Raw genomic sequence first — 27626 nt, 5'->3', positions numbered from 1 at the left:
ACATCACCCCAATTATTTGTTCAGGTAACAATCAGCTCTCCCCGCTCCTAAAATTTCCAGTCAGGTCTCAGTAGACGAGGGCAGACATATACTTCGTGGAAGGAAGAAATTACGTGAGAAAGAAGAATTCACAGAGTCATCAATACTGAAGAGTCTCTCAAAGCTGCAGTCCTTTCCACCAACATCTGTGGTTTTGGCTGGGCGGTCCTCTCCACTCACCGTCCTGGTTCTTGAGTGCTGCCAGGGGAAGCCCAAGACCCGGGCTGGGTGGAAGGCAGAGTCGTAACACCTTTTTCTGCCCAGAGGCTGTGGCCCGTCTCACCTCGGGGGTGCTCCAGTTCTGAAGGCGAAGGGACAGCACAGCTGGTCCCTTGTAAAACCACTCCTGATGGGTAACAAATACTGATCGGCCACTGCGGGGCCTCAGAACTATCTTCGAAATGTCTCCTCCCACCCCTCAGTGGGTCTGCTTCCCTCCCGGCCCCATCCGGAGACCGCCCTGGCTATGGTGCCACTGGCTATCAGCTGGGGGTCCAGAGAGCAGCTCTTCCTCTTCACAGAGACCACGGAACAAGGATCCATTTCCACTGTCAGACGGCCTCCAGGCTCTGAGCCTAGAGGTTTCCAGGGAGGCTTCTCATAAGTAACAACTTCTTTGCAGCCCTTTGTTCCTCTGCGGACTTCAGGATGAACAGTCCATGCTGGAGGCAGGAGGCTGTGAGAGTTTCTTACAACACAACGGACTTGAAAACACCAGACTACACGTGAATAACGGATGCGTGGTCACAAAACGCCGTCCCTTACGATGGGCGCCAGTGAGGGCCGCGGGGCCAGGGCGAACGGGAGAGGGTTCCACAGGAATGGGGCACTCGGGCTGCCCTTCACGAGGGCAAGACCTTTTCAGGAGAAGCAGGGAGGGGCTGGCTGGAGTGTGGGAGCCTGTGGGGGGGGGGGGGACGCAGGTCCTTGCCCGCCTGGCCCCACGTCTCCAGACCCTCCGTGATCACTGGTTTTCCTTACAGGTGGTCTGTCTGCAAAGAGGGGAGCAGGGGCTGGATCTGGACTGAACTGGGCTCTGGTTGGACCCCTCCAGCAGCGAGTCACCTGCTGTGAGCTGGTGGCCTAGGCCTGGCAGCCAAAGGCTGAGGCTTTTTCTTTGAGCAGTTCCCAGCATAAGTGGCAGCTCCAGCTTCCTGCAGGAAACAAAATGGCATCACTAGCAGCACCACTCCCAAGCCTCCAGCCCCACCCCTGAGGCCCTAACTTCTTGTAAGCCCTATTTCCTTTTGACTTTCACAATTCAGAGACCAAGTCCCAATCCTGAAAACACGCTGGAGTCTGCAGCTCAGCGGGCAGTAAGTGCTCCGAGATGATTGGCTGAGTGGCTGTCCAGGCCCTCCCTCCTGGATCTCGCCTTTAACCAGCGGCCCAGGGCCTGAGCCCATTCCCCTGGAAGCTCACACCTCCCGCCACCTCGGCCACGTGTCTGGGAAACATCCCTTTGGTCCTCAAGCTGAAATTTCAGCTGGATGAACTGTGCCTGAGTTTCCTCCTCTGTAAAATGGTAGCGGTCGTACCTACCTCATAGGGTTGTGATGATTAAATGAGACAAGATATGAAAAGCCCTTAGCACAAGGCCTGCCCCTAGTGAGGGCGCAGTGAGTGGTAGTGGTGGCTGCTCTTGGGAGTGTCGATCTCATCGCCATTACCTTCTGGGGGCTCAGCCACAGGGGGACTCAAACAGTACATGTGGTAGCCACGGTCACAGTCGTCACAGAAGAGTAGCTGGTCCTGGTGGAATACAGGGTAGGTGGTGAGGAGGGGAAACAGACTCAATTATTTAAGGCCAACGTCTAGGCCCTACCTACTCCACCAGCTTTATCTCCACAGATCGACCTCTCTGGGTGCCCCTTTCCAGAACCCGTTGAGAGTCTCCACTGTCCCCTGAACATGCCCTGTGCTTTGCCCACACCTGGTCCTTCACCATCTGCCTCCCCAGCTATGCAAATCGTACCCTTACTTTAGGATTCTGCTCAAATCATTCCTCCTCCAAGAAGCCTTTCTTGACTACCACCTCACATCTAAGCTAAAAGAAATTCATTATTCTTCTGAACACCCACAGCCAGTAGCCCTGCTTCTATAAGGGCAGAAAACTAAATTTATGCATTTCTATATTCCCATGAAGACTGCCTAGTACATAGAAAGTACTTAACGCATTTGAAGATTTTACTTGAATTCCTCTGAACACCACTCCTTCCATCTATGAAACACGCAAGGACCATTCACTCTTGGTGGTAACACCTGTGACACCTCAGAACCATTGTAAGGTTTCATTATGCAAAGGCAGAGAAATGCAAATGAAGCTGTTCTTCAGCTCCCCAAACCTAAGGAGCTGGAGGCTCGAGCCCAGGTGTGAACAGGGCTCTCCAGCTGTGATGTACGTCCAAGGACACAGCTTGCACCTTTGCTCCTGCAGGTGCCTCTGCCCGGAGGCTCTGCCAGGCCCTGAAGCCTTCTCTTCTGGACCATTCCCGACCATTCCCTACCCATCTTTCAAGCCTTCAAACCCTTACCTCCCACAAAGACATCACTAATCGACCTCAACTGGAAGTTCTCTATGCCCACTTGCACCCCATAGTACTTTCGGTTTCTTATGACACTTTATTGCATTTTCCTTTACGTTACCAAGCCTGGTATGTAGCAGACATCTAACTATCCTACTGAATAGTTCATTCGGAACATGCCTCTTTTGTCCACTCCTTTAGGGACTGTACGGCCCTTGGGGCAGAGCCTTGTCTTACATCCCTGTATCTCCTGCAGAACTTCCTTGCACACAGAAGCTTCTCAGTACATGTCTGTGATCTGGTCCCCATTCTCCAGGTTCAGTTGTTCTAATCAGTGATCTTTGGACCTGCTTTCATAGCTTATAAGACATTTGCAAAATTAAGTTTTGTATCAAGTTTCACCTTGGCACCCACCAGTGCAGAGATCCTGGGAAAAAAATAGATACAGAAGTTGGAAAGCCCAGTGAGCAAGCAATGATGAGGGGGTTATCATGAAAGGCCTTTTGTATTATGCCAAGACTCTTCAGTGGGGCAATAAGCAGCTTTTGAAGAGTTAGCAACAGGAGTGATACGACTTGGAATTTAGAAAGACCCCACTAGCTACTGTGCAAAAATAGATACCCTGGTGGAGAGAGGTTGCTTCTAGAGGCCAGAGACCAGTTAAGAAGAGGCTAAGCCATCCAGGTGAGAGACAATGGAGGCCTGGACTGGGACCAGGGCACAGGACAAAATACAGGATCTCGATCCTATTTAAGAGTGAATGATTAGCCCTGGCTGGTGTAGCTCAGTGGATTGAGCTCGGGCCTACGAACCACAGGATCGCGGTTCAATTCCCAGTCAGGGCACATGTCTGGGTTGCAGGCCAGGTCCCAGCGTGGGACGTATAAGAGGCAACCATACATTGATACTTCTCTCCTTCCCTTCCCCTCTAAAGATAAATAAATAAAATCTTAAAAAAAAAAAGAGTGAATGATTAGATGTGGACAGTGATAAGAAAGAAATCAAGAATATCTCCTGGGTTGTGATGTGGACAGCAAACCAGCTGCCCACTGGGCATGGACACAGGAGCAGACCTGCGGAAGGAGAGGGCGACCTCAGCTACAGACAGGTTCCACAGACCTACAATCACCTGGGAGGGACGCCCTAGAGATGGAGTCATTTGGGAGTCATTTGGGATGAAACAGCAAGGATGGTCCTGGGCGAGGAAGTCCAGGGTGTGTTGGAGATGTCCTCGAACTTGTGCTCATGGAGGAGTGTCCATGAACTCCTTGAAATTATATTCACAACTCTGTATATAGGTAGGAATAAATGTACATTTTCCTGAGGAAAGAGTAAATCCACAGCTTTCATTGAAAAGCTACTTCTGAAAAATCAAGGACTCATAAAAGTTACTGAGAAAAAGGCCAAGAATAGACCCTCGGGGAACACAAACTTCAAGGGAAAGGGAGGAGAAAAAAGAGACTAAGACGCACTCAGAGAAGTGGAATGAAAACGAGACAGTGTGGTTCACACCAAAGAAACAGTTACACCATGACTGGCAAGCAGAAGTGAGCTATTTGACAGTATGATTCAGGGATAATATGAGGAGGAAGTTAGGGCGAGGACAGAAAACGGGGAGAGACTTATCAAAAACAGTACTACTAACACCCCAAAGACACCGAGACCCCCACTACAGTGCCGACACCAGACACACGAGGAGGGAGAACACCCAGACTGAACTTCCCTGCAGGGAAACCGGGCCTCTGTGGGTTTAAGTGTGTTCTGCATGGGGCCCATCGTTGTCCAGAACCATATCCTCTTCTTTCCCATCTGCTTTTCAGGACAGTTGCCTGTCAGAACTACCAAGAACCCTAACTCATGCTGTCCCCGCCCCGTGAGAGACACAGTTTAAGGACCTCTTACTCCCAAGTATGCGAGAAGCAGGACCCGCCCCCAGCCACAGTTCCAGAAGCTTCGGAACCCCACTCTGGGATGCGCAGACCGTGAGAAAGGAACCCTACAGCCCAGGCGGCCTCATTCTTTTCGATCCGCCCCTGAGGCCCTGCTAGATCAACAAAACACCTCAGCGTTACCGCCATTTGTAAAGCCAGGCACCAGAATCAACCCCAAGGGCCAGCAGTAAGTAAGAGACTGACTGACTAAAGTAGGGAAGAACTATGCAGCTGTAGGCAGGAAAAAGGATTATGTCTGTCCGTTGCTACGGAGTAATCTCCAGGATCTTCAGTGGAAAAGCAAAATGAAGAAACTATGTATGCCTCTCACCATTTTCTACAAAAGGACATCCATTTTCTTATAGCTGCATATGCACATACGTATGCTTACATTAAAACAACGTGGAAAGATAAAACATAATTTTTGAAAATGGTTTACCTATAAACAAAATGAGAGGATAGTGTAAAACAGGTAGGGGTAGACGCTAGGTTTTATTAAAATACTGTTTATTTTATAAATTTAAATTGGAACCAGTAAATATTTTACATAGTCATAAAACAAAACTCGGCGCGGGCCTGCGAACCACACGATCGCGGTTCGATTCCCAGTCAGGGCACATGCCTGGGTTGCGGGCCAGTTCCCAGCAGGGGACTCATGAGAGGCAACCATACATTGATGTTTCTCTCCTTCTCTCCTTCCCTTCCCCTCTGAAGATAAATAAATAAAATATTTTTTAAAAAGCAATAGAATTTAAAACAAAACTCACATCATAATTGCCCTAAAAAAACAAGGAAAAATGAAACAAAATCGTCTAATTATATATCGGTTGGTGGTATAAACACGTAGAAAGAACTATTCCAAGTGACTTTTTATTTTTATTTTTTTTAATATAATTTTTATTTAATTCTTGTTCAAGTACAGGTTTCTGTCTTATAGTCCCAGCCCTGCCCGCCCCCCGTCCAGTGCTCCCCACCTCCCTCCCATTTCCGCCCCCCACCCTTAGTTATTGTCCATGTGGCCTTTATACTTGTTCATGTGAGTCCATCCCCTTTTCCCCTATGATTCTCTCCCAAGTGACTTTTTAAATTAAATGTACTGGGGCGACACCGGTTCGTAGATCACACAGGTTTCAAGTGCACGTTTCTATGACACTCAGTCTGTACCTTGCACTGTGCGCCCACCACCCACAGTCAGGTCATCTCCTGTCACCACGTAGTTGGCCCCCTTTACCCTTTGCTACCCACCACCCACAAGTGACTTTAAAATAAGTCGTTTGACTGTACATCCTGGTCAAATGTATGTTAGGACAAAACTAAGTGCAAATGTGTATATGTATACTGTATTTTGCTATGTATAATGTGCACTTTTTTTGCCCAAATTTTTTGAGGGAAAAATATGCATCATACATGGGTAGTTCTAATTCTGTATCTATATAAGTATATTTGAGTTTTTTATTTATGTGTATCCATTAAAAGGTTAACCCTAGAAAGCAATAACAATACCTGTATGCAAAATAATACCCTAGAATACGATCATCAGTTTTGTTTCTAAACATAGAAAAATTAAAAATTGAATTAAAAAATTAAAACTGAAGATTTTTTCCCTGAAAGTTTGGGCCAAAAATGTGGGTGCACATTATACATGGCAAAATACAGTATTCAGACGACTCAGAAGGCTGCATCTGTGGGCAACCAGTGATTGGCAGCTTCATCAAGACAATGTGCCCACTCATGCATCACGTCTCGTGCAGAATTTTTTGGTAAAACACCAAATCACCCAGGCAACTCAGTCCTCCTACAGCCCAGATTTGGCACCCTGTGACTTCTGGCTTTTCCCAAGACTAAAATCACCTTTAAAAAGGAAGATATTTCAGACCATTGATGAGATTCAGACAAACACAGTGCAGCAGCTGATGGTGACTGGGAGAACTGCGTGAGGTCCCAAGGTGCCTACTTTGAAGGGGACTGAGGTGTCATTATCCTGTGTACAATGTTTCTTGTATCTTGTATCTTCTTCTATAAATGTCTCCATATTTTATACTATATGACTGGATACCTTCTGGATAGACCTTGTATATGTAATGCCATTTTTTATTCACACCCTTTAACATTTCACATATACTGTTTTGGTGGTGATGAGCTCCTGTAGTTTTTCTTGTCTGGGAGCCTCTTTTTCTATCTTTCCATTCTAAATGATAGCTTTGCTAGCTAGAGTAATCTTTGTTGTAGGTTCTTGCTTTTCATCACTTTGAACATTTCTTGCCAATCATTTCTGGCCTGCAAAGTTTCTGTTGAGAAGTCAGCTGACAGTCTTGAGAGCTTTCTTATAGGTAACAAACTGCTTTTCTCTTGCTGCTTTTAACAGTCTCTTTGCCTTTAACCTTTAGCCTTTTAAGTATATGTCTTGGTGTGGGCCTCTTTGGGATTATCGTTTTTAACTCTCTGCACTTTCTGGACTTCTATGTCTATTTCCTCCACCAGATTAAGGAAGTTTTCCGTCATTATTTTTTCACATAGGCTTTCAATTCCTTGCTCTCTCTCTTCTCCTTCCAGCACCCCCATGATATGACTGTTGGTACACTTGAAGTTGTCCCAGAGGTTCCTTATACTATCCTCATTTTTTAAAATTCTTTTTTTCTTTTTGCTGTTCTGAAAGAGTGGTTTTTTGTTTCCTTATATTCCAAATCACTGATTTGACCCTTGGCTTCATCTACTCTACTGTTGATTCCCTGAAAATTATTCTTCATTTGAGTTAGTGTATCTTCATTTCTGAATGGTTCTTATTTATGGTTTCCATGTCCTTTTTTATGCTACTTAAGTTCTCATTAAGTTCATTGAACACACTTATAAGTAGTGTTTTTAACTCTGCATCTAGTAGATTGCTTGTCTTCATTTTGTTTCTTTTTTCTGGAGTTTTCTGTTCTTTCATGGGAGGTATCTTTCTCTGTCTCCTCATTTCAGCAGCCTTCCTGTGTTCGTTTCTATGTATTAGGTAGAACTTCTAGTTCTTGCAGGCTTGGTGGAGTGGCCTAATGTAATAGGTGCCCTATAGAGTCCAGTGGCACAGCTCTGCCATTCACCAGAATGGTGTGCCTCCCCTCCCACCCTGCAGGTTCTGCACACCCTCCGGTTGTAGTTGAGCTTTGACTGCTGTTGCCACATTAATAGGAAGGACTTACCTTTGGGCTGATCAGCTGCAAGGACTGGCTGCAACCACCAGTCACCATGGACTGTCAGCTACGCAGGGGCCCACCCAACAGAATAGGGCTTACTTCATCAGGGCTCTGATGCCCACTGAATCTGCCCCTGCAGTGTGTCACTTTGGAGGGTGGTGCTTCAACATGGTCTGAAGCTGTGCACTGAATGGGTCTGGGGCCTCCCAAGAGGTGAAGACCCAGGTCTGTCACTGTCAGAGTTCTGCTCAGGGCCATGCAGCCTTAGCTACAAAGTAATCTGAAGATGGCTACTCGTGCTGGGCATGGAGGTGGACAAGAGAGGCCACACTATGAGCAAAGGCCAGCTGCTGCTAGTGCCAGGCCTGGGGCCACTTAGCGAAAGGTACAGGGCATGCCAGAGCCAGATGCTACTTGTTTGAGAAATTCTAGGAAAGTCTGAAGCATGTGCCGAGAGGCCACATGTATGGAAAAGCCAATGGAAATATAGCTTGGGTGGGCCTGCAAAATGGGTGGGGTAGGCTCTCAAGGAACCACCAGGGCAAGGTAAAGAGTGATGGCCAGGTTGATGGAGACTCAGATATGGCACCGACCTGACCACTCTCTTTGGGGGAGGCTCAGAAAAGAAGAAATGGCCTCTGCCAGCCATTTTGTCTAGGAGAAGGCTGCACCTCCAGTGTTGGGTCCCGATGCCAGACAATTCAATTCCTCCCCAATGTCCCTGTTGCTTTTGGAGCTGCTGCCACAGCATGAGCGCTCACTGTGAGCGAATCTGAGTATGTTCATGGGCTCTTTAAGAGGAACTGTCTGGGAGCCAGAGCCTTTCATCTCACTCAGCCACACCTCCTGCTGCTTTTCACAGCCATAAGTTATGGGAAATAGTTTCCTTCAAGGAACCACTTGAAGGAAATCCTAATGACCAAACATGGGACACCAGGAGCAACAGAGTAAATAATGATAGTATTGGATTATAATTCAAAGAACAAAATAAATGTACATACTGATATTTTTTAAATTCGAATATATAAATAAGTGGTGAAGAAATAAACTTTCCCTTAGAGGAGAGTTTATAACTACAGTTCCATAATTAATTCCAAAGTTCCAAAGTTACAGTTCCAAAGTTAATTACACAGTTCCATAACTGTGTAATTTAGTTTTCTTCCTGGCACTGGAATGCTGGCCTAGGAGCCTGGTTTAGGGGTGAGACACCTCGTTCCTCAGCAGAGACCTCCATAGTTGAGACAGCCCTCCCAGCTTTCATTCACCATACATGGGTGTGGCACCAGCCCATTCCGTGTCTCCACCCTTCCTACCAGTCTCGATGTGGCTTCTTCTTCATATCCTTAGTTGTAGGACTTCTGTTCAGTTAGACTTCAGGCAGTTCTGAATGATGATTGTTCAGGAATTTAATTGTAATTCTGATGTGGTTGTGGGAGGATGTGAGTACCGTGTTTACCTACATTGCCATCTTGAGCAGATGCTGTCAGGTCTTCTTGATGTCTTTGTGACAGTTCCTCCGTTTCTTTGTCTTTCATGACCTTGACACTTCTGAAGAGCCCAAGCCAGTGATTCTATAAAATGTCACTAGATTTGACTTTGACTGATATTTTTTCATCAGAAGATTGAGGGTGTACATTTATTTGACAAGAAAACTACAAAAGAAATGTTATGCTTTCTCAGTGCATTATATCCGGGGCACTGATACCAATATATCTTATTACTACTAATGTTACTCTGATCATATAGTTAAGGTAGTATCTGCCAGTTTCTCCACTGTAAAGTTATAACTTTTGCCCTGGCTGGCGTGGCTCAGTGGATTGAACTCCAGCCTGCAAACCAAAGGGTGGCTGGTTCAATTCCCAGTCAAGGCACATGCCTGGGGTGCAGGCCAGCTCCCCAGTAGGGGGCACTCAAGAGGTAACCACACATTGATGTTTCTCTCCTCTTTCTCCCTCCCCCTCTCTAAAAATTATATAAACAAAATCTTTAAAAAAAGAAAATAAAGCTATGACTTTTCTCTTTGTAATATATTAATAAGTAAGCTTGTGGAAGAGATACCTTGAGATTATGTAAATTTCTGTTTCTCATCTTACTTCTGCCTACTAATTTTAGCATCAAATGATGATTCTTGCTTACAACAACCATAACTGTGATGTCTGCCTATCGGTGATTTTCCTCTTCCCTCTACATTTTATTAATTGGAATTCTCCTCTAAGGGAAAGTTTATTTCTTCACCACTTATTTATATATTCGAATTTAAAAATATCAGTATGTACATTTATTTTGTTCTTTGAGTTATAATCCAATACTATCCTTATTTACTTTGTTGCTCCTGTTGTCCCATGTTTGGTCATTAGGATTTCCTTCAAGTGGTTCCTGTGTCCTTCAGATTTGCTCTATCAATTTCTGAGCACTTCCTCACTTCCTAGTACCACAGTACACTCCAGGCTCCACTTGTACAGGAAAAAGCAAAAGTAAGTTTACAGTTGTGAGTCACGAAAGAGTTTATTCTTGTACTATTATTTATTCATTAAATATTATGTTATTTATTGTTATTATTATTAGCCTACTTTTGCCGACCCCCCTGTATTCTCCTAGTCCAGCCCTGGCACCAGCCGTTCCTCCATGGATCCCTGGTTCCTTTAATTGGAGAATAGTGCAGTTGACCCTGGAACCATACATATTTGAAATATGTGGGACCACTTATACATAAATACTTCTCAATACATATTGTAAATGTATTTTCTCTTCATGATTTTTCTTAATAACATATTCTTTTCTCTAGCTTACTTTATTGTAATAATGCAATAAGTAATATACATAATAAACAAAGTATGTGTTAATTGACGCTGTTTATTGGTAAGATTTCTAGTCAATGGTAGGCTATTAGTAGTTAAGATTTTGGGGAGTAAAGTCATACAGTGGATTTCTGACTACATGGGGGACAGGGGTTGGCATCCCTAATCCTGCATTGTTGTCCAAAGGTCAACGATAGAGAGACTTCCAGCCAAGATGGAGGCATAGGTGGATACACGTTGCCTCCTTGCACAACCAAAAGGACAATGAAATTTTTTTTCAAAGATTTTATTTATTTATCTTTAGATAAATAAAGGGAAGGGAAGGAGAGAAGGAGAGAAATATCAATGTATGGCTGCCTCTCGTGAGTCCCCCTGCTGGCCTGCAACCCAGGCATGTGCCCTGACTGGGAATCGGACCACAATTGTGTGGTTCGCAGGCCTGCGCTCAATCCACTGAGCTACACCAGCCAGGGTGACAAGGAATTTAAAAACAAAAAATAACCAGAACTGCCAGAAAATTGAACTGTATAGAAGTCCACAACCAAGGAGTTAAAAGAAGAAACATTCATCCAGGCCAGTGGGAGGGGTGAGATGGGCAGTCAGGGCAAAGAGGACTGGCAGCAAGGCAGTAACTGGAGGGCTGGGGCAGGCAAGGCAGCAGCTGGAAGACTGGGTGGTCCCGCATTTGTGTGCAGATAAACCATGAGGAACAACTGGGGAGTGAGACAGACTGCCAAAACCAGGGTTCCAGAGTAGGAAAATAAAGCCTCAAAACCTCTGACTGTAAAAATCTGTGGGGGTTGCAGCATTAGGAAAAACTCCCAGCTTCACAGGAGAGTTCCTTGGAGAGACCCACAGGGTCCCAGAACTTACACAAAATTACACACCAGGGAATCAGCACCAGAAGGGCCCAATTTGCTTGTGGGTAGTGGGGGAAGTAACTGAAAGCCAGGCAAGAGCCAAGCAACTGGCATTATTGACCCCACCCCACACACAGCACCACAATGCAGTGACATGGATTGTCCTGCCCTGGTGAATACCTCAAGTTCCGTCCCTTACTACATAACAGGTGCACTAGGACAAAAAAAAAATATGGCCCAAATCAAAGAACAGATCAAAGCCTCAAAAAATAGAACTAAGCAGCGAAGAGTAAGACAACCTATCAGACGCAGAGTTCAAAACACTGGTAATCAGGATGCTCACAGAAATAATTGAGTATGGTCACAAAATAGAGGACAAAGTGAAGACTATGAAAAGTGAAATAAAGGACAATGTACAGGGAACCAACAGCAAAGGGAAGCAAATTGGGACTCAAATTAATGATGCGGAGAAGGAAGAAATAAACATTCAACCAGAACACAGTGAAAAAACTAGAATTTAAAAAAAATGAGGGGAGGCTTAGGAACCTCCAGGACACCTTTAAACATTCCGAATAGGAGTGCCAGAAGGAACACAGGAAGAACAAGAAATTGAAAACTTGTTTGAAAAAAAATAATAAAGGAGAACTTCCCCAATCTGGCAAAGGAAATAGACTTCCAGGAAGTCCAGGAAGGTCAGAGAGTCCCAAAGATGTTGGACCCAAAGAAGCACACACCAAGGCACATCAAAATTACATTACCCAAGATTAAAGATAAGGAGAGAATCTTAAAAGCAGCAAGAGCAAAGGAAACAGTTACCTACAAAGGAGTTGCCATAAGACTATCAGCTGATTTCTCAAAGGAAACCTTGCAGGCAAGAAGGGGCTGGAAAGTAGTATTCCAAGTCATGAAAGACAAGGACCTATATCCAAGATCACTCTATCCAGCAAAGCTTTCATTTAAAGAGGAGAGCAGATAAAGTGCTTCCCAGATAAGGTCAAGTTAAAGGAGTCCATGATCACCAAGCCCTTATTATAGGAAATGTTAAAGGGACTTATCTAAGAAAAAGCAGATGATCAAAAATATTAACAGTAAGCCCTGGCTGGTGTGGCTCAGTGGATTGAGCACGGGCCTGCAAACCAAAGGGTTGCTGGTTTGATTCCCAGTCAGGGCACATGCCTGGGTTTTGGGCCAGGACCCCAGTAGGGAATGTGCATACATTGATGTTTCCCTTCCTCCCCCCTTTACCAGTCTCTCTAAAAAGAAATAAAATCTTTAAAACAATATGAACAGTAAAATGACAACAAACTCACAACTACCAATAACTGAACCTAAAAAAACAAAAACAAACTAAGCAAACAACTAAAACAAGGAACATAATTACAAAAATGGAAATCAGATGGAGGGTTATCAGTGGGAAGAGAGAGGGAGGAGAATAGGGAAAAAGGTACAGGGAATAAGAAGCATACATGGTAGGTACAAAATAGACAGGGGGAAGTTAAGAATGGCATGGGAAATGAAGAAACCAAAGAACTTATATGTACGACCCATGGACATGAACTAAGGTGGGGGAATGCCAGTGGGAGAAGGGGTGCAGGGCAGAGGGGAATAAAGAGGAGATAAAAATGGAACAACTGTAATAGCATAATCAATAAAATATATTTTAAAAAAGAGCTGGGTGACAAAAATTAAAAAAGGTCAACTGTATTTAGAAACCAGTATCTGGGTTGTCATTGCATCTGGGACCTCCTAGCCAACAGAGTTAGGAAGTAATAAACGTGTAGGTACGCATGCACACATCTATATTTATTTTTGTTTCTATCATATATGTATATATATACAGATATATGTAAACATATGTATAATGTTATATTAAAAATCAGAAATTCCCACTAATACCCACTATTTCAACCCAAAACCATCAGGTTCAGCTTAGCCTTCCCCTTCATTTGAATATTTTTTCTCTGACATTGAGAAACCTGACTCTCATTATTAACAATACATATTAGTTTAGACCTGTACACATGTAGTTTCAGAATGACTAATTCACATGCCTGTGATAAACAAATTTACTCACTACAGTACAAAATTTGTATACCTATTTCTGCTTTTAGCCCTAAAATACACAAACACTACTTTCCAAAGGTACTTAAGTTAGTTCTTTCCTACCCCACCCTTCAGTTGGTTTTGTTATCTATTTATGCTATAGGCAGGGTCACTTGTCACTGTTCGTATTCCGTTTTCGGCTCTCCCCACATCCTGGTTGTTTCTCAGTATGTGTCTGTCATAGGCATGTGAGACAGCACCCTGGTTGTAAGATGCGGAGCTATGCAGAAAGGCATTCTCAGGGAAGTGTCACCCCCTTATCCATCTATCCCCCCAACTTCTTCATTCTTTCTACCCCATTCCCACTCACTCACTGGTTATCACTCTTGTATAGATAACCAATCTCTTTAGCTTCTTATTTATACTTTCTGTATTTCTTTTACACAAACAAACAGATATGTGGATATTTTCCTGTGCCTTTCCTACAAAAATGGCAGCATAGTATAGATATATTTTTACTCGGCTTTTTTCATTTAACAACATATCCTAGAAATCACACCATATTCATTCACGAAGATTGGCCTCAGGTTTTTTAGCAGCTGCATAGTACTCCGTTGTGTGGCTGTTCTACCATTATTCAACCATTCTGCATATGAGCATTTAGGTTGTTTTCAGTATTTTGGAAGTACAAACCATGCAAACATGAATAACCTTCTGCAGGTGTATTTTCATAGTGTCATGGGTATACTCCTATCTTTAGTGTGGATTCCTACAGGTGAGACTGGCAAGTCGATAGGTAACTGTAGGAGTTGTGTTAGGTATCGTTCAATTTCCCTCCAGAAGGGTTGTATCACTTTGCATTCCCACTGACAATGCAGGAAGGTATGAGTTTTCCCACAGTTTCATCAATGGAATGTATTATAATACTTTTTAAATTTTTTTCAATTTAAAGGAAAGAAATGGAACCTCCATGTTGTTTTAATTTGAATTTCTTTATAGGTATGTTTGAACTATTTTTTTTCTTCCCCCACAATGCTGGGACCATTTACGTACCTTTTGTGAACTGTCTTCCATGTCTTCCCCCATCCTCTGTCAGGCTTCTGGTCCCTTGACCCTCAAATGTTAAGAGTTCTTTACATATTAGGGATATTAGACTTTTATCTATGGTATATGATGCAGGTATTTTCTCCCAGTTTGTCCAGTGTCCCTATACTTTACTGTGTTTTCCACTATGCAAAATTTTATGTGGTGAAATTTTTCACATTTTCTTTTATTGCTTCTGAATTTTGAGTCACAGAAAATCTTTCCTTATATTTAAAGAAGAATTTGCCCATGTTTTCTTCTACTACTGTAATTTTACTTTCATGTATTTAGATCTGCAGCCCATTCGAAGATTGTTCTTACGTAGCAGGTGGACCCAATTTTGTCCTTCCCCAAACGGTCATCCTATTGCCCCGGCACCATTCATAAAAATGTCTGTATTTCACCCAGTAATTTTAGGTGCATCCTTAATCCTATAAAAAATGTCCACAGGTAGCTGAGGCAATTTATGGGGTTTCTATTCTATTCCATTGGTCTAGTTGTTTAGATTGTTTTAATTATAGAGGCTTTATAGTATGTTTTAACATCTGGTAGGACTAAGTTTACTTTCAAAATTTATTGTTTTCTTAGCTATTCTTGCATGCTTGCTTTTTCATATGAACTTCAGTATCAATTTATCTAGTTCCATTTAAAAAACCTGTTTTTTTATTGGGAATTAAATTTACAAATCAACATAGGAAGAACTGACATCTTTATAATATTGATTCATTTTTTAAAAGATTTTATTTATTTACTTATTCATTCATGCATTCATTCATTTATAGAGAGGGGAAGGAACATCAATGTGTGGTTGCATCTCAAGCGCCCCCTACTGGGGACCTGGCCCACAACCCAGGCATGTGCTCTACACTGGGAATTGAACCAGCGACCCTTTGGTTCGCAGGCTGGCACTCAATCCACTGAGCCACACCAGCCAGGCCTATATTGTTGATTCATTCTATCCAAGATCACACAATGTCTTTCCACTTGCTCAAGACTACCTCTGTATCTTTTCAGAGGTGTTTTAAAATTTTTTTCATGTAAGTTTTACACATCTACTGTTAGAAATAAGTATTTTTTTCTTTGTTGCTATTGCAAGTAGAGTTTCTCTACTATTATACCTTATAATTGGTTATTATTTGTGCATATGAAGGCTATTAATTTTTGCATGGTAATTTCATATCCTGCTACTTTTAATGTTTGAGTTACCTGTATCATCGATTCTCTTGGTTTTTTCACATACATAATTATAGTTTATGAAATAGAGTTTAACTTAAAAAAAAGAAATAGTTTTACAATTTGGTTACCATCTTATGCTTCTGGTTGATTTTTCTAATTGCATTAGCTAATAATATCTCTAAAATAAGTGATGAAAGTAGTAGAGGCAGTGGGCATCTTGATCTGGTTGCTGATCTTAGTAGAAATGCCTCCAGTGTTTCCCCGTAAGTAAGATAATGGCTTTAATTCTAGGTATAAAAAAGGTATCATATTAAGGAAGAATCCTACAATTTCTATTTTCTTGAGTGTTTTAATCATGAATAGGTATTGAAACCACCTGTGATTTTGAAAACTAATAAAGGAAACGAATCAAGTGTTTATCCTGCATTTTTTATATAATCTATTCCTGAGGGTAACCAAGGTCCTGGTAGTACAATGGCCCAAAGTGTTCTGGGGCCAAAGGGGAAGGTCCCAACGGACACTTTCTTCAGAACCCAATTGTGCGAGTCCTGCTTTCCCCTCCACGCCTCAAAGGACTCCCAGCTCCACGGATTTCTCACCCCCGCTCCCGGGGGAAGCCCAGTACTCACATCGTTCTCCGAGGTCCCACAGAGGATGCAGGATTTGCACTCTATGCACTGCCACTTGTAGGTCTTGACGGCCTCAGTCATGTTCAGGGTGAACTGCAGGCAGGTCGGGTGACCTAGGAGAAACAGAAATGGCGGTGTTTGGGCCAGAGGGTCTGACTTGTCATCTCTCATCACAACTAATTGAGAACACATTTATGCCCAACTTGGAGGGAGGTGGGGGTCTCATGTGTTGGGAAACAAACTAAGGACCTGGATGGAGCCCTACCCACACTCCCCTACCACTCACAGTTACATCAGATCAAGGCCTGAAGAGAGGATGGGCATTAACCCTTTTACCAGAGACAGATGCCATCCAAATCTTCTTGCCCTAAGAGCATGTCCCCCTAGGGCTGTAGCCAGTTATGAGGACAGAAGCGGTGATCAGAGAGAGAGAGAAAGGACACTGCACAGCACACGGCACACAGAAGCACGGCGAGAGTCATCATTACCTCCCAGCCCCAGCATCAACTGTGGCAGGAGCAACACATAAAAGCTAACTGGGCCTCTGGTCCATAGCCATGTTCCCCCTGCCTCAAGGGAAGACTCTGTGAGGTTTCCAGGGGCAGAGCTCAGGGGCTCTGTGAGGCTCTGCACTGTGGTCGGAAGCATCCATGCCTGTGCCCAGATCGCTGTGTCCGCGTCCTGCACAGGGGGAAGCGGCCTGGCAGGGAGTGCCAAGAAGTACACCATCCCAGCAAAGGGGACACAATGGCCAGGTCTGTCTTAAAAGGACTAGTTGCTGGCTGTAACTCCTCTCTCCATCCAAAGTATCACATTATTAGCCAAGCCAATAACAGGATCGGGGAGGGCCATTAAGCTGTAATCTTAGAGCACATAGCCCCTGTGGACCAATACTGAGGCCTAGCCCGCAGGGCTGAGCTCTGTTCTCAGCCATCACTCACCCAAAAGAGAGACACCAGCAGTGAGAGAACGGCTCTGAGCCACAGAATATGATGACCTCCGACCTATTTGGCAGGGAAAGGAAACTTGGATGATGATCCCAGGTTTCCCAGTGCTGTCAGTCTGCCCCAAGAACCCAGGGCAAGGCCGTTACTGACTCTGTCACAGAAGAAATGACATCTGTGCCTGCTGCAGGGGGTTCACCCTTCCGCAGAGCTCCAGCCCTGCCACACCCATTACAGAGTGCACAGTGTTGGCCCTTTCGCACACAGGAGTATGTACTTCTAAAGAAGGATGCTAGAGACGGGGTGGGGAGTGTGGCTAATTAGTTTCACCAGCTCAATGCCCCACACAGGGGGTCAGGACCCCCTGTAGCACCACCACCCCCTGGCAAAGCCATTCCCAGCACAAGGAAGGCCCCCATTTCCTCCCTTCCAAATCCTCAAGGAGCTAGTTACATCTTGGTCCCTTGGGATACATACGTCTATTCCGTCAACACAAGGACCCTTCAAGTCTGGACTCCACAAACACACACCACACTCTTATCTCAGAGAGTAAGAGTGGGCATGGAAACGACTCATTGATGGGGGAAGGGGAGCCACTTAGCAAAGAGCAGGCAGCAGTACCGAGGAGAGCACTGATGTGAAAGCTTTTCAAGGACCTCTCAGCTGCCACCCAACCTAGAGGCCCCCGCAGCTCTGGACTAACAACCCTCTCCAAGTGACACACCGGCAGTGACCCCGAAGAGAAAGATGCCCGGCAGTAAAAGCCTGGATGAACATCCCGCTGGTGCTCACAAAAGCATCTCCGAGACATGTCTAAGGAGAACACCAGCCAGGGCTGTCCCCCGGTCCAGTCTCTCAGAGAGAATACTGGGTTTGGAATAGGAGAGAAAATATCAGTCCGAGCTTCTGAGTGGCGTGGGCCACACATGCCCAGGTTCTCCGACAGGGCCCCCTTGGGAAGGTCGCAGATGAGTTTGTAGAGCAGATACCCGTAGAAGCAAGTTGACTCTGCCCAGTTCCAAGGCCTCGAGGCCACAGCCAGCCAGCTTACAATAATTCCTTGAGAATTTGTTCATTAATGAGGGTTTACTCAGCACCTGTTAGGCCAGCCATTGCACTAGACAGAAAAGATACAGCGGTGATCAAGATACCCCAAACACCTCTAATTAGAGAGAACTCAAATTAATGAAGTATACACCTATCTGTTTATTTACAACTGTGTGGTAGGTGCCATGAAGGGAAATCATAATTGGCCAGGAAAATAAACCACAGGCGAGCCTAACCTAGTCCGAGATGCCAAGGAAACATCTTGAGACAGGTGAAGAGTTAGCTGTGCGGGAGAGGGAAGCGTTCCAAGCAGAGACAACAGCACAGGCGGGGCCTCCAGGGCTCCGAACGTGAGAAGCTGGGCTCACCGAAAGGAAGAAAGAGGCCGGGGCAGAGGCGTGGTGAGCAAAGGAGAAAGGCAAGAAGCGGCCGGTGAGTGCGTCAGAGCCAAATTACACAGGTGTTAGTAGCCCTTATTTATTAAGGATTTGGAGCTTTGAAGTCATTAAAGGGTTTAAGTCAAGAAGGGACTGGATCACGTTGTGTTTTTAAGGAAGGTACTTTAGCATGAGAGATCTTTGGGATGATGAAGCAGTTCTGTGTGTCCCATTGTGGTGGTGGTTACACATACAGTAAGATTGCATTGATTATACACATACATATAGTGCACAGTGTGTGGGCGTGTAAAACCAGTAAAACAGGAATAAGATCTGCAACTGCATGTATTGAAGTAATCATGTAAAATATTACCAGGGGAAAAAGCTGGCTGAAGGGTACATGTGACCTCTCTGTAATATATTTAATAACTTTATAGGATGCTATAAGTATTTCAAAATAAACAGTTGAAAAGATCTTTTTATATAAGGACAACACAAATAAAACTTAAAATCGTCAAGAAGAAAGGATGGGAAGGAGGAAGGAAAGAGATGGAAGGAAGGAAATAAAGAGGAAGAAAGGGAGGGGGGAGGAGGAAGGAAGGAAGGAAGGAAGGAAGGAAGGAAGGAAGGAAGGAAGGAAGGAGGGAAGGAGCTGGTGAGAAAAGTATCTTCGAGGGTTGGGCAATAAAGGGGGGGGAAATGGGGGGGCAGGGCAGGGGGTGGTGATACAGAGATGCAAAAACTGTTGCCAGGAAACTAGTTCAGAGGCTGATCAGCTACCAGGAGAGAGACAGGATGATTAAACCAAGGTGGAGATTTGAGAAATATTAAAGATCTAACTGAGAGGACTTACCCATTGTTGGAACTGCAGGAGAGTAAGAAAGGAGAGATGCTGAGAACCATTCTCACCTTTCTGACCTAAGAAACGAGGTGGGCTGCAGTGGAACTTACATACAGGGACCAGTGGAGCAGGGGTAGGATTCTCTCTGTTCAGTTTAGGAAGACTGTGAGGCTTCTGGAAAATATGTCAGATGGACAGTCGAATACACGTGTTTAGGGCTCAAAAGAGAAGTATGAACTAGGCATGTAAATTTAGGACTTCTGCTGAATAGGTGAGAATGAAATTAGGAAAACAGAAAAGAACACAAAGCAAGAAGAAAAGCAAAGAGGGAAAATGTCTAAGACTGAGCTTCGAGGAACTCAACTACTTAAAGCTCAAAACAAAGGACCAACAGAGAAAACTGAGACGATGGCTGGAGCGGTAAGACACCAACCAGGCAAGTATGGCGTCACAGTAGCCAAAGGAAAATTTTCAAGGAGAGGGTAGTCAGCCATATTGACTACCTCGGGCTCTTGAGTTTGTCACTGCTCAATAAAGACCCAGCGTGAGGGAGTGTTGACAGATCAGAGCAAAGGCTGCCCTACCAATAACAACACTCTTTGGCAGTGTCCTCTCCCCCGGGGAGGAAGGTCAGCACATTTCAGAGCACGACGTGCAACTCGGCAGCCAAGCGGAGCTGCCTCCCCGGGCAAGGATGGGATTCGGGGCTGCGGGGAAATGTGCGGCCCACAACACCCCACAGATATTCGCTGAAAGCCAATGCTATGTTCAAGCTCTCTCAGACCACTGTGCTGAACTCTGAAGACATATTGTGGTAGAGTTTTAAACCAGTGAACAGTGGGTTTTGGAAACTCCTGTTGGAAATCTCTAAAAAACTCCAAAGGCTTTCTCTATGTTCCAGTCTTGAGAGAGTCATCAGCCTCCCGAAGACTTTCAAACCCAAAGGAAGGGAATGACATTCACACACTCACACCCCCTCGCCTCTGCCAGTCCCCCCTCACCCTGCCCATAAAACACAGGACTAAGATGAGCCTCGGCTTGGACTGCAGCCTCCTTCAGCTCAGAATTCAAGACATCACTCAAGTGCAAGGGGAAAGTGAAGGATGCAACTTCTGAGCCACAGTGGCTGGGGCACAAAAAGCCAAGTCAACCAACCAGCCATTAGCAGGTACAAAAACTAGGCCCAGGACTAAATCCCCAGGAAAATCCCAGGACTAAATCCCCTATCTGGGCCACCAGGACAGGTTGGCTGGCTGGCTGTTGCCTGTCCCCCCAAACTGGAAAAGTTATCTACCAGCCAAAGCTGTAAGAATAGGACTCTTGTCTATATAGTGGAAATGACTGAAATGATACACACTGTTGGACAAAAGGAAGTTTCTAAAGAAAGAGCTAGAAGCTCATTTCTAGGTTTAACTGTTAGAATTCATTTTTGCCCAGAACTAATTCCTGAAGTCCTTAGAAGTAAAAGGATAATAAATACAGTTTTTCCAATTCAAGGGTGGTATAAAAAAAGAGACACATTTGTTGTAAAGCAATTTACCTGAAGTCACTTGCTACTTAAAGATCTCTTTTATAAAGTTAACTATCATTCTCTAATGTACTCGCTTGGAAATCTGGATTTTTAAAATACTTCCAGTTTTCTTTAAGTAAGGAATGTGTGCATTGCTATTTAAATAGTCCAATGGAATGAGGGGAAACAGTTCTCCCCACATCCCCCTGGGTGAGATGATTCAACGGGACAGTTATAAGATTCCAATTACCAAAATGAACTTAGAAAGTGGTGCGGGTGTGTGACTCATCCTAGCCAGAGCATTAAAAACCAAGTCCTTCCTGAACTGTTCCTCCAAATTTGTTCCCTCAGGAGAGTTCAGTAAATCTTCTGACTGCTTACTTAGTTGGTCCCGTAGTAAATTTGGTGTGAAGAGGCATTCTTAATCCAGCCCTAACCCTTTCCAAAACTGGCCTCCATCCTCCCTAAAAGTTGCAACAGAAAGCATAACTGGCGGCTGCCGTGTGCGGGAGAGCTCACTGTGGACAGGGCTTTCAGACAACACGGATTCAGCTTCAGGGGGCTCTTTCGGCAGGTGGGAGAAGGGAACCCTGGGGGGCGTGAGGAGCTCCTCAGAGGGAGAAGACTGTCCAAGAGGCCACTGCACATGACACTCCTGTCCCCCGGGCTCTGAAAAAGAGAAAGCAGGCATCTGGCCGCAGTGACCGTGCCCTTGCCACTTGAAGGGCACATCTCCTGTCTCTTCAGGACCCACGTGCAGAGATGCTGGAATGTTCCCAGGGGAGCAAACGGGATTTTGCCCTCTTTGAGTGAGAGGCACAGATAAATAGCCGAGCAAAAGCAGGGTTAGTTTCATATTCACAGCTGCCTAGTTCCACACATGCTCACACACAACTGCCCACACACGAGTATTTCCAACCTCTTAGGGATGAAAATATCTGCCCTTGTTGATTAAGCTCAGTTAGAAGCTACTAACCAGTCAGTATTGCTCTATAGATATTCGGTACAGTGAGAGGATGCAGCTCATTTTCAACAAAGCCTGGGCAAAAAGAAATACACAAGCTGCTACGACACGTGTCTCTTACATTAAGATCCTTATTAAGAGAGTTTTTTACTTTATTATTGCCAATATTTAATTTTGACTAGGCTAACCCATACTACTGATTAAATTAGAGCACCAGGAACGGAAACTGCATTATCTTGATAGGTGTGTGCTGAAAACGTAAATAAAACAGATACAAATAGCTGCAGAACTATCACGGTCTATTATTTATTCATTGTTAAACTGTAACTACCTAATTATGTTTTATTACCTTATTTATCAATGTTGATCTCTTCAAAACTACTTTCTCAGGGAAGGGGAACCTATGTATGCCCGCTTCTCAGTGCAAAACTCAAACTGCGCTTCTTGGTCTGGTGCCTGGTTTATAGAAACTGTATTATGTAAAATATGTAGGATCAGTTCTAATCTGAAACAGCACCAAAACAAGTCTCCATGAGCATTCATTAGGAAATAATTTAGCTCAAATTTCTAACTCTGTATTTGTACACATATAAAGATTCTAATATTTACATATTGCAAAAATATACAAGACACTTTCGCTAAAGAATTTATGCAAAGTGCAGTCAAATCTGAATCATCCATACTAAGGAGTAATTTGAAGAGAAACAAAATATTACTAGCTGATTTGGGAAGTCATCTTCTTCCCTGAGATCCGCTCATTCTCATCTTCTTTCTCGCCCCACCCACCTCCACTTGGAGACCCAGCTTGTCAGGTGCAGGGAAGGAGGCTCTGAGTCACACACTTAATCTGTAGGAAGGTGAACCCCTCAGCAATCAAGAAGTCAATCTCTGTAGACATATATTACGACCCGTGTGTTAACCGGGCGCTGCTTCTCCACTGAATAGTTTCTCAACCCTGATTTGTAAACCTTCTGCGACGGCCCACAGGCAGCCCTCTCATCTGCCCCAGGTGACGCCTCTAGTGCTAAGACATCTGCAAATCGATGACAACACTGGCACTCTGGGGGCACCTGCTTGGCTCCCTTTCCCCCCCTCATCATTTTTAATGTATTTCAAAGAGGAGAAAGAAAAGAAAGAGTGTGGAAAGGATAAGGACCAAATAAACAAAACCACATTAAAAATAAATGATGGTGGGAGCCATGGATGCCCTTTGCTGGGAAAAGACACTTTACTGTGCAGCAAACTCAACTTGACTCAGAGATCTGTTATCCTCTCTCAAGCTGTCAAACTCCAGGGCACCCCAGTACCATGTGGGAGGCAAACCAGAGACTGTCACACGGATCATCATTATCAGTCACCACACAAAGCACATCCATGCAGGCGTGCGACAGGCACATGGCTGAACAGCTAAAGGCTCATGTGCCATTCTCAAATAGCCCTAGAAATTCCCCAAGTTTTCATGGTCAAGTATGGTCCAAAAGAGTCTCATCTATAAACCCAAGAGCACTGTGACTGACCCTCTTAAAATGAAATAATGGGATGGGACAGACTTGACCTGATTTATGTAATTTACCTGACTGGCCCAGGTTGGGTCAAGGCCCAGCACTAGAAAGATGTCAAGAGCCACAGCAATAACCCCAGAGCCCATAGTAAGACACTGAGACTGAGGACCACAGATAATTCATTCATTTACTCATTCCCTCAACAGCATTTGTAGAATGAATAAACATAGCAGGCACTTTTCTAGGCACTGGAGATACAGCAATGAGGAAAACCAAGCCGGCCTTCATGGAGCAAGTTTCAGACATATTGCAGCATCCTGTCCCTTAGACAAGTCCCTTTGTCTCCCTGGGCATTAGTTTTCCAATTGTTAAGTGAAAGGTCAGGAATCTGCTGCCCATGACGCTGCAGCTCTGTCCACGCCATCCATAAATAATATCTTGAGAGGTACTATTGATCCCAAATTGTCCATCTGGCTAGTGGGATAAATAAGCCTTCTAAAATTTGCCCGCTAAAACTTGACATGAAAAAAATAAAACTAAAGAGAAAATTAAAATAAGCAGTTAGTACTGCTAAAATTTATGCCAATTTTTCCACTGGACTAGGCCAATCACAGTCCAATACCATGTCAGGAATCTAAAGAAGTCTAGAAACCTAAAGTATTCTCACCAACCAAACCACCACCCTCGGGCAATGAGTTGAGCTGTACAGACGGGTTATCAGTGAATCTGCAGGTCGAGAAGCCCTGGGTAAGGTTAACCCAGAAGGAGTGTCAGATCAGCACTGCGCTGGTCGTGTGACCGTGCACAGACATCACCAGGCAGGCAGTCAAAGAAGAAAGTTGCCAATATGAGCAACTCAGGTTGACTCTCCTTTTAAACCTTCAACTGAAGACGTAGACTGTAGGCAACCATCTGCCCCTCACACAAGTATAAAGATCTGCATTTTACTCCGTCAAAGATGACACCAAGATTCCTAGGTTGAGCCACAGAGTAGCTGGTAACACCGGTAGCTGAAATGGAGACAGTAGGCTTGCGGAAAGTAAAGGTTCTCTTTCAGCACACTGCACCTTGTTGCACAGATGAGACACCCCGTGGAAGTGTCTAGGAGCCAATGAGAAAATACGGACCTGTACTCAGGAAAGAGGACCAGGCTGGAGAAACAGATCTAGATGGAGGACGGAGCCTCGGCCCTCAGTGAGACACTCGAGGAGAGGCCACAGAGGGAAAAATAACACAGACCTCGTGGGCGGGAGGGGGAAGGGAGCCACAGTGACTGACCGCCTGACCGCATTACAGGGCATCAGGAACTCAGTGAGAGAGACGGAGACCACATGGTCACAAAAGGAGACGGAGAGCCTGGAGAGGACCCCTCACGGCGTCCAAGGAAGAGGAAGAGATGGCCACCCTCCTTGATGAGAACGTACTGCTCTGAGCCACTGACAATTTGAAATTTGAAGGAGAGCGATCCCTGGGAGCCGTGGGAGCCCCTCCGGTGACAGGGCAGTTTCCATGTTGCAGAGGAAAGAGTTCACGTGCAGATCTTCTCGCAACGTGCTTCTTCCACGGGCTTGTCCATCGCCCTCGCGCTGGAAAGCACCACATAAGAGTCTTGGGATTATTATCTTTATCTGATTCCACTCACTGATATCTGGGGTCATTTTTCCACGTAGGTCCCATCACCAGCATCAGTTTCCATTCTCGCCCCCGGAGATGGATCAAGTCTCTGGAAGCCAGTTCTTTCCGTCTGACCTTGGATTGAAGCTCTTCAATCCCAGGTATCGGAGCCCTGCCTGCAAGCCCAGCGCCGGGCTGCCTACAAGGCAGGTCCTGCTGGAGGTTTCGTGCACAGCTCCGGTCTGGCCAGTGGCCCTGTGTATTCTCCAGGAATGCCCGATCCAGGAGAGAAGCTGGTGCCACAGGCAGGAGGTCCGCACAGCAAGTGAGATCGAATGGTGAGAGGAGGATGGAAACGATCGCCAGAGGCAATGTTGGTGACTGTTGTGCTTGTTAAAAAACGACCACGTATTTTGTGATCCTCTGCTTTGCAAGAGGTGTTGGCTATTCCCCAATTCTTGATTTAACAGATGGTGAAGAGAAAGTGATGAGATGCAAACTTTGGAGACTAAGTTATTAAAAAGGCACTCAGCTTTCCACTTTGATTGCTCAGTCTTTCTCTCTCTCCCCACCCCACTCTGAAAGAAACCAGCCACTGTGTTAGGAGCTGCCCTATGAAAAGGTCCACATGACAGCAACCAGAGAATGGCGTCTGGCCCCACAGCCAGCAAAGACCTGAGGCCCTCAGTTCAACAGCCCAGGAGGAGCTGAGGCCCATGGACAAGAGGTGAGGAAACTCGGAAGTGACTCCTTCAGCCCCAGTCGAGCCCTGAGGTGCCTGCAGCCCCATCCAACATGTTAACTATCACCGCCTGAGAAAACATGCACCAAACCACCCAGTCACACCAGTCTCAAACCCCCAACCTGCAGAACCTAGGAGATAGCAAATGTCTGTTGTTCTAAACTTCTCAGTTTGGGGACAACTTGCTACACATCAATAGATAATTAACACAGCAGCAGAGGAGGAGCAGTGATGGGGGCACCTGGGGGGAAGGCTCTAGAAAAACCAGACATGTGACAGGACTTCTGAGTAGACTGCACCCTAGCACTGAGCTGAACAATGAAGGGTGGAAGTGCGGTTTGAGATTTTTACCCCATTTCCATCCTCCATGGACATTTTTTTTTAATGAATCTTCTTTAGAAGAACTAATCGTGGAAACTAAGATTTTTTAAGTGACAGTGTGGCAGTGACTAAAAAAAGAAGTGAATAGGTGTGAAACCTCACAGTGCGCGAGAGTGCACCCGCAGCTTCCTGGGCCCAGCCTGTTTGCACAGCAGGGGCGGAGGGGGTCCTCTCCGCCAAAGAAGCTGGTCTTGCCTCTGCTTCCTCACCTCGCCCTGACCCTGCTCACTCTCCTCCCACCTTCCTGAGCCTACCTCCCGCCTTCGCCTTCGACAAGGTTCCCATTTAGGTTCCCGGGAACGAGCCCTCATGTCAGAATTCCAGCAACGTCCTGGGAGCCCAACAAATCAACATGAGCAGAGTATTGAGTGAGTATTTCAGCCTAAAGAAAGTGGCGCTTGGATATGTCCCTGGTAATGACTCATCACATTGATATTTCCTGGTTTCACTTGACTCCACACAGCAGTCCTGTGCAGCAGACAGATGTAAATATTCCTGATTTACAGGTGAGGAAACTGAGGCTCAGAACAGCTCAGAGTCAGCAAGCAGTGAAGCCAGGGCTCAAGTTCATGCCTTCAGGCTCTAGTCCTCCGGACTTTTTACTTAACCCCCTGGTCTCTCACTGCATCACTTCCACGAGGCCGACCCAAACAGAGCAGCCCAGCCTCGGTTTGGTCCCACATGAGGCTGTTCAATGGACCCTTTCTCCCTTCTGTTCCCGAGACATTTGCTAAGGCCGTGTGTAGGTCACTGGATTTCTCCGGGCCTCGGTGTCCTCAGTTTGTACCACACAACGGTGGGCGAGATGTCTGTCCCTCATGGCGTTTTGGGGCCTCGGTGCTCTGTGCTTGGGGGGCTCACAGGAGACAGGACATCAAGCCTTCACCACCCAGCAGTGACTAACCCTGGAAAACCCTGGGGAAGAACTATCCGGGAGGGAATCAGTCCAGCCCACAGAAAAGTGGCCCTGGTGGCTGCCCCAAGTAGATCAGCAGACGATGGTGGCATTCTTGGGCTTCGGCTGCCAAGAACACCAACAGCGGTCCCCGGAGCTCACTGGCCACAGCTCCTCTGCCAGAGGCTGGGGCGAGGAGGTGTGGTTCCCCTCCCCCACCTCACTGTCCCACTCCCGTGGGCCAGTTGTTCCCACGTGGCCGGAGGAGTTCCGGTCCTCCCTAGGGCCAGCCTGCATGGACAGCCTATTACCTCCTCTCCCTTTGGAGAGTCTGAGAGGAGCACAGGAAGGCACCTGGCATCCAAGCGCAGCTTCCCATCAGCCACGGACACCTCCACCACCCTGTCAGACGAGAACATGCACAAGTGTTCCTGACTCACATCGTCTAGGGGCGGAGCCAAGGAGCAGAACAGAAAGGGCCCCCATTTTTGTACTTCCCATGCTATGCTTCAGTCAAGATGCCCCCACCCCAGAGCCCCCCAAAAATTCACG

At 45.5% G+C, this 27626-nt stretch overlaps 1 protein-coding gene across 3 annotated transcripts in view; it reads right to left on the bottom strand.

Moving 5' to 3' along the window:
• Window positions 1-759: 759 nt before the first annotated feature.
• The window catches only part of DPF3 (double PHD fingers 3), a 237377-nt gene continuing 210510 nt past the window's right edge, over window positions 760-27626 (bottom strand). Inside the window, exons 9-11 of one of the 3 annotated variants that reach the window (XM_037031625.1) lie at window positions 16258-16370; window positions 1710-1791; window positions 760-1193 (exon numbers count right to left, since the gene is read on the bottom strand). In XM_037031625.1, the coding sequence (XP_036887520.1) occupies window positions 1123-1193; window positions 1710-1791; window positions 16258-16370 (266 nt within the window). In that variant the 3' untranslated portion in view covers window positions 760-1122. Of the gene's footprint in view, window positions 1194-1581; window positions 1792-2629; window positions 2992-16257; window positions 16371-27626 lie in introns of those variants that run through there. The other 2 variants (XR_005064363.1, XM_037031626.1) reach the window with 2 other exon arrangements.

This window comes from Sturnira hondurensis, unplaced genomic scaffold (assembly GCF_014824575.4).
Source record: "Sturnira hondurensis isolate 20B ecotype Veracruz unplaced genomic scaffold, ASM1482457v3 Scaffold0021143, whole genome shotgun sequence".
In the NCBI taxonomy this organism is placed as follows: Eukaryota; Metazoa; Chordata; class Mammalia; order Chiroptera; family Phyllostomidae; genus Sturnira; species Sturnira hondurensis.
The sequence above is the reverse complement of the archived record's forward strand: the minus strand, read 5'-3'. Positions and strand labels throughout refer to the sequence as shown.